Source organism: Nicotiana sylvestris, chromosome 8 (genome assembly GCF_000393655.2).
Source record: "Nicotiana sylvestris chromosome 8, ASM39365v2, whole genome shotgun sequence".
Taxonomy (NCBI): Eukaryota; Viridiplantae; Streptophyta; class Magnoliopsida; order Solanales; family Solanaceae; genus Nicotiana; species Nicotiana sylvestris.
The window spans coordinates 73,120,446-73,128,232 of record NC_091064.1 but is presented as its reverse complement, the minus strand read 5'-3'; the positions used below and the strand labels follow the sequence as shown (position 1 = coordinate 73,128,232).

Sequence of the window (7,787 nt, the reverse complement as noted above, 5' to 3'; positions counted from 1 at the left end):
AAATGGGAAGAAAATGCAAAAGTGCACATTTGAGGGCCACAAGATGTGTGGGCCGCTACCTGTGGCGTTCAAAATAGAATTCTAAAAAGTTGAGTGCTAGGGCTAGCGCTCAACGCTGCCCGGGATGCTCAAAACGTGAACATGTCCTATTTCGACCAGGACTTGGTTATTGAAAACCCCAAGACGCCCCAAACTAATATAAAGGCCATTCTAAACCTATTTTGGAGAGGGAAGAATGTTTTTAGAGTAACTTTTGATGAAGGAGAGCAAAGAGCCACCGTGGAGGCCGGGTTTCATCTTTTCTTCCATCAAACTTAGTAATTTTTATGTTTCTTTGTATGGTTTGTTATTTTGCTACCATATCTATGTAGAGCTAAACTTCACATTCTAGGTTTGTTGTTCTTTCATGGCTATTGTTATTCGAATATTGATTTTGATTTCTTAATTTGTCGTATTAGTTTATTTATTCAATTTTGCACTTAATTATTTGATTTCTTGATCACCAATTGAATATTATCTACGAATCTAGAATTGAACTCGAAAGTGGGAATTTTAGATTGCATATATGATTGAGTAGGGAAAGTTCTTTAACCTGGGCATCGGGGAACGAATTCGCGCGTAGGATAGACATATATCTAATTGCCTTGGTTGGTTGATTTATAAGAATTATAAATACATTATTGCTAGTTCTAATTCCACAGACATATTGGCGTTAGGTTATCTTGAATAGGCGAGTAAGAACTCGACAGATTCTTCTGAGCAATATTAACCCTGTAAACCAATGAACTGGATGAATTAGTTAGTTAATTTAATTGTAAAATATAATAGGAATGTTAGATAGCCCATAACCCTAGATCGTTTTCATTACATTGATAACACAAAAATCTGCTATTCCTCTATTCAAAGTTCATTATGTGTTTTTTCTTTATTTTAATTAGTTTAGAATAAAAAAATTTAGGTTTAATTCTTGTTTAGATAATTAGAATAGTCTAATTTATTTATTAGTTAATCACAAGTCCTCGTGCGTTCGACAACCAACTTTTAGATATTTTATTACTTGACGACCTCGTATACTTGCGAGTGCGTTTGACCGCAACATTCTCTTATGAAATTTGGACTTGGAAACTTCGACCTTAGCCTATAAATACTCCCTAAACATGTCTAAGAAAGGGAGACACATTATTTTGGAGGTACAAGACAGCAGACGAATTGCAAGTACCAGATTATAAGAGTTTTTCTTTCGTTTTTCTTTAGTTCGTAGATTAATGCTTTCAATTATTAATGTGATTGTTAGCATGACTATGAGTAGCTAATTTTATTATCTAGTGTTTTAATGAAACTTTTGAAGGATGAATCCTCGTTACATTCTACTATAATTTTGCATTTGAATTTTCCTACTTGTTCAACTATGTGCTTATTTTAGTTAATTGACGAGCTCTCAATTGACTGTGCCTATTTAATATGTATTGCTTGAGAAAGAGTGCATATTTAGGATTTTGTTTAACAAAGTCACTTCCAAGGTATATAAGAGATCGATATGGCGAGTTTAAAAGCGGGATTAAAGATAAGAAAGCTTTGAGTGGTCGCAGTGAGCGGTGAGAAAGTGTGAGCTAGCGTAATTCGAGAGAATATAACTAGTAAATTATTGTAGTTGATCAAGAGAGAATTTTGATAAGTCGAGTGCTCATGATCAGTAGAGAATACTTAGTCGAAATTGTAGGAGACGTAGCGGGAAGGATTCTGACAACTGAGAAAATCATAACTCTAGGCTTTTCTAAACTTGTTTCCAATCCTTAGTATCTTTAGTTGATAATTTACTGCTTTAATATTATACTTCAAAGTTTATTCAAACTTGTTTTCTTAGTGAAACGACTAGTTCTAGCTAAACCTTAGTTCTCTATGAGATTCAACTTCAGACTCTTAGACTAGGTTATATTTGAAGCGGCCGCTTAGTCCTTTTACCAGGCATAGTTGGGCGTGATCAAATTTTAGCATCGCTGCCGGGGAACTAGCGAAGCAGTTGTATATGTAAAGATTACTTTTTTTAACAGTCCACTAGGCATAGCCTAGGGCTAGTTTTTTTACATATTGAAATATCAAAAAACAAAACAATTTGTCCCAAGGTCTAACAAAATAGAAAAAATAAAACTTGAGAATTACATAGAACCTATTATCAACATTGAGTAGATATCTCAACACTAATATTACATTTTGTAAGCTAATAGACAAATGAAATATAATAATTAGCCATGAAGTGTCTGCGTAGTTTTGAGCTTTTTATTGTCTTGCTTTGTATTCCCTCTTGACCCGCTGTCCTTGCTGCATTATAGTTGTGTATATTGTTGTTATTGTATCCACAAATCCACATGTGTAAAATCCCTGCTCTTCCATGAGCAAGACTATACCGCGATCCTTTTGTGGCTGTTCCCCATGTTTTGAAACAACTTCCAATTTATCTGCCGCCTTGATGTTAACAGATACTTCACCAAATGCATGATTATCTCCCTTACCAGTAATTGCAATAGCAAAAGCTTTCTTGCCAAGAATTTGTCCTTCCTTGTTGCGAGCATTATATTTAAAAGCTGCTTGAGGAAACTGTGCCTTATCTTTTCCCTGATCAACTACAGCTTTAGTTATTAAAACATTGACACCATTACCCCCTGCCCCTCTTTGTATGCAAACTTTCTAGTTTTGTGCAATGGAACAGTGGCTACAAGCTCTGGTCTAACACATGCATCATATGCAGGATGTTCTTTAGTTGTCTCAGCTTGTGAGAAAATAGTGGCCCGACCATTAACACTAGCCTTAGCTTTTGCTAAAAGAGTAGCCTGGCTTCCATTTGTTTCACTGTTTAGATCAAGACAATTGAGGTTCCAAAACCAGCATGCCTTCTCTAAATCACTAGGACCTCTCGATGCTGTCATGCTTATGCTCACTACTGACTTCACTACCTGGGACTGAGCAAATGGTGCTAATACCACCCAAGGAATTTTAGTCAGTTGGTGAGGCATGATTACAGTAATGAACCACATGTAGCCATTTTCTGAATTTGCACCATTGTGAGTCATGGATAAGTATTGCATAATCTTTGTATATGTCCAGTCCCATGTTGCTCTATATCTCATGTACGTGTATCAATAGCAGTACCTCCTTGTTGTCCAAAAGTTTGCCACAACATTATTTTCCAATTCTATGCAACAGCATTGCATCGTGTTGATCCTGCCTTTTTGTACTCTATTTTCTGGCATGTTCCATGTGTTAATCTGTGTTATTCTTTGCCACTCCTCATCTTTGTGTATCCTTCTTGTTGCATATGCTGCATTAGACCCTTTCCTATACATGAAGATCTTCCCACAATTCCTTGAAAGTCTCTACATCGTCAATGAAAATCTGGGCAGCATTTGATGTGTGTCAATTGTGAGACTTCTCTTCTATGATTTCCACCTATAGCTAAGTGTTATTTCTATGCCAAGCCACTCCTGGAATAATAAATATATACTTTTCATTGTCATTCTACTCCATCTCCTCTCTTTTGGCCTCATTTTTGCTTTCGAAAACCTTGTACTTAACTTTCTGAACCTGTAGGCAGACTGATATGCCTCATACCTAGTGTATTGCTCCTTTACTCGTGCTTGATTCTCTGTATGTGTTGTTGCGTTACCCAAGCTTATATTCTTCATCCAATAGTTTTCACACGTCCCATTTGTTCCCAGATTTGGACATTTTACTCCCCTGCAGTTTGTGTTGTATCAGGGCAGCAATGTGATTCTCCTCCCTTCTATGCTTATGCCTACCTTCGATTTCCTTCCAGTTGAATGAGTACATAGTACTGATACCACTTGCTGGATGTTCATCAACATACTCTCTTCCCTAAGGATTTCAGTATGTTGATATATCAAATATGCTCCAGTTCTCCTTCTCTCCATTGGCCTCCTTTTCCTCAATTTCTTGCTACCCTTACTCGAATGTATGGACATTGCATCTTATCCTTGTTCACCAATCTTCTACCTTGTGAATCTAGTTGCCAAAAATCATGACATTCAATATTTCCTTCTTCAAGAGCATAATTGGCAAGGTGATCTGCCAATCTATTTCCTTCCCTAAATATATGAGTGATTTTAAAGTTATTTCCATCCTTCAACTGCATAATTTCCTCCACTTGATCGGCTATGCACCATGGTGGTTTCCATATTCCTTCAACTATGTTCTTTAGTAACATTGAATCTGTTTCCAACCAAATAAAACTGTTGTTGTACAGCTTACAGTATCTCAAAGCTTCCACAATTGCAATTGATTGTGCTTCTGTGTTTGTCCCTTCAGCTATTTCCCTTCCCAGAGCATAAATAATCTCCCCTCCTTCATCTCTCACACTGAAACCAATTGCACTTCTCCCCGGATTTCCTTTAGATTCTCCATCTGAATTTACTTTGATCCAGCCCTCCATTGGATGTTCCCATATCACCTTTTGGTATTTCAGCCTTGGTGTGTAATTCTCCATCCTGGTTATCAAGTTTTTCCACCTATGAGGAACCTATAGGCCAGGTTTCCTTGTTTGAAAAAGGCATTGGAGATCAGTTGAAACCTGATATATAACTCTACTTACTGATACTTGGTCCCCATATTTTAAAGCATTTCTTCTTTTCCACAGTTCCCATACAATGTAAGAAGGCATGCTTGCATAATTGGCTTCAATCTAGGTATAACCTGTGCAGTACAACACTTAGTTATAGCTTGATGCAGTGTCAAGCCCTCCACAACAATGCCTTCTCTAGATAAAAAATACTTCCACACCATAACTGCAGCATTTGATGTAAAGAACATATGCACCAAGGATTCTTGACGAGGTTCTGCACAGCACCAACATTTGAAAGGCATAAAATACCCCAACCTACGCATAAAATCATCCAAAGGCAACTTAGCTTACCACACCTTCCATATAAAGAATGAAATTTTGAATGGTAACCCCTTCACCCATATCATTTTATAAGTTACTCTAGGCTCATCTCTCCTCCTAATATATTCCCAAGCATATCTTATAGTAAAATATCCTCTAGGCTCTAGATCCAATATGGTATGTCAATGTCAGCTTCCATGACTGGAGGTCTGATCCTTTCGATAACGTGAGTAGCATACTCTTCAGGTAAATGTCCATCAGCTTTTCCGCATTCCATCTACCATCAGCCAGCACATCATATACATTGTGTGTATTCTCATCTACTCCAAACTCAGGAGGGACAAGAAATTATAATGCTCCCAGACCTACCCAATTGTCGAACCAAAAAAGAGAGGATCCCATTTTTGGATGCCACTTAATCTGGTGTTCAATTGCATCTTTGCACTCTAACATCTTCCTCAAAACATGTGAACCTCTCCTACATAGAACAATTACTGTATTGAATATTTTACAATACTTCTGGCATGTGAATGAGCTCCAAAGGCTTAGTTTTGTACGAAAATTCCACCACAGCTTGCAGAAGAGTGCTTTTGATACATAATGTAAAGACCTGAAGCGTATTCCTCCTTCTTCACAAGGCATACATAAGGTATTCCATGATGCCCAATGTCTGCTGCTTCCTCCAATAGAACTGTTCCAAAAGAATTGAGCAAAAAGTTTATGAAGCTTGTTTATTACATAACCTGGAGGATTCACAGCTGATAACAAACCTATTGGTATGCTTTGCAGTACATGAGCAATTAGATTGCCCTTCCTCCTATTGACAATAGTTTTCCCTTCCATGACTGCAGCTTGTCAAGTACTTTGGTAATAAGTCCTCCATAATAATCCATCCTCCTTCTTGAATAGAATATATGGCAGCCTAGATATGTGAAAGGGAAGTTCTACCTCCCTATGTCTGTAATCCTCTCCACCTTGCTAACCACATCTATACTAGTAGAATGATGCATGTACACAACTGATTTACCTTTGTTTACCTTCTGTCCAGATGTTGCTTCATATGAATTTAATACCTCCATCACCAGCTGTAGTGAAGTAGCATCAGAAGACGATAAAATTATTGTATCATCTACATATGCCAAGTGATTTATTTTTGGAATCCACTTTGGCATGCCAAATCCACAGAAATATAGGTTCGAGTGCAAAGCGTTCAGACCCCTCGATAATGCCTCTGCTGCCAATATAAACAATGTAGGTGAGAGTGGATCACCTTATTTAACCCCTCTTGATGACTTGAAAAAATCATGGGATTGTCCATTTACAAGCACATAAAACCAGTTATTTCCTACAATATCAAACACCAAGACAATGAACCTCTCACTGAACCTCATCTTCCTCAACATTTTGGTCAGAAACAACCATGATAGCCTATCATAGGCTTTCATCATATCTAGCTTAATCACTACATTTGGTCCAGCTTTTGTTCTTATCCTGATATCTGTTATTATCTCTTGAGTCATTAACACATTTTCCACAATACTTCTTCCTTTCACGAAGCCAGCTTGTTCCTCAGAAATCATAGTAGGAAGTAATTCAACTAATCTCTCATGAGTCACCCTTGAGAATATTTTGTTGACAAAGTTACTTAGGCTGATAGGTCTCATATTTGAAAAGCTGAATATTTCCTTCTTTTTTAGTAGGAGTACCAAATTTATATGAGTCACACACTTTGGTAATTGCCTTCAACAGAAAAAAGCCATAACCATCTGAACAATATCTTCCCCAATTATGTCCCAGCATGAACGATAAAATGCTCCTGTAAATCCATCGGGACAACCTACAGAATCTCCATTAAGGCCAAAGATTGCTGCCTTGATCTCTGTTGTAGTTGGCATGCTATTTAGTTTTTTATTTTGCTCCTCATTTACCGGACAAGGCACCTGGTTAATAATACCAAAGGCATTTGGAACCACAATTTCAGTAAATTGATCCTTGTAAAAGTTAATAGCTTCTTCTGCTATTTGATCCTCCTCCTCCAACCAATTGCCCATACTATTTTGGATTCTACTAATTTTCAATATTTTCCTTCTACCATTTACCTGAGCATGGAAGAATTTAGTGTTTCTATCACCCTGCTTAAACCAAAGCATACCAAAATTTTGCTTCCAAAAGACTTCTTCCCTGCTTGGTTTCAAGTTTGAACTAATATTTTAATTTATTTTTGTTTTTTATTTGAAAAACATGACATTTTGAAATTATAGGCATCTAGGTGTTACTTATTCTACGTATGATATTCCTTATGTTATGACATTCTCCATAACATTCAGTTATGTTATGACATTCTCCATTTCTTAATTAATAATTAAATTATTTTATTTTGTTTATTTCATTATGTGTTCGGCTTATCTAGTCTTAGAGAGTAGGTGTCATCATGATCATGAAGGTGAGATTTTGGGTCGTGACACCTGTGCATGGATAATACCTCGGTGCACGCACACTGCCTCATCCCCTCACATGTGAGCAACCTATAGCATGTAGCTATCACTAATAACTCAGGTAACTAGTGCCTCAACCAAGTTTAGGTAAGAAACATACCTCAAACAAGCCAGTCAACACTCTAAGAATGCTTTCCCGCATGAATCAACCTCTGCACGGCTTGAATCTAGCCAAAAACAACTCAAGAATATCTAATAATGCCATAGGAATCAAACCCAAATAATAAAGGTCGAATCTTTAATCAAATATTCAAAATCAACCAAGAATTCAACCCCGGACCGCACCTTGAAACCTGACAAAACGCACAAATTTTGACATCCCATTCAAATACGAATCCAGCCATACAAATTTTATCCAAATCCGACTTTGAATCGATGATCAAAAACCAATTATTCAC

General features: G+C 37.0%; 1 protein-coding gene across 1 annotated transcript; it reads right to left on the bottom strand.

Annotated features, from left to right (window-relative positions):
* Positions 1–5,838: 5,838 nt before the first annotated feature.
* Positions 5,839–6,474, bottom strand: LOC104231481 (uncharacterized). The gene is made up of 2 exons (XM_009784486.1): positions 6,217–6,474; positions 5,839–5,979 (listed from the first exon to the last, which is right to left on the bottom strand). Exons 1-2 carry the CDS (start codon positions 6,472–6,474, stop codon positions 5,839–5,841), a joined length of 399 nt encoding a protein of 132 aa, XP_009782788.1.
* Positions 6,475–7,787: the final 1,313 nt, after the last annotated feature.

Excerpts from the sequence above, each read along its gene's own strand:
- LOC104231481 (XM_009784486.1), bottom strand. The coding sequence starts at position 6,474 with ATGATTTCTGAGGAACAAGCTGGCTTCGTGAAAGGAAGAAGTATTGTG. Across the intron at positions 5,980-6,216 it reads ATAACTGGTTTTATGTGCTT|CTGGTGATGGAGGTATTAAA; the intron begins GTAAATGGACAA and ends ACTTCACTACAG.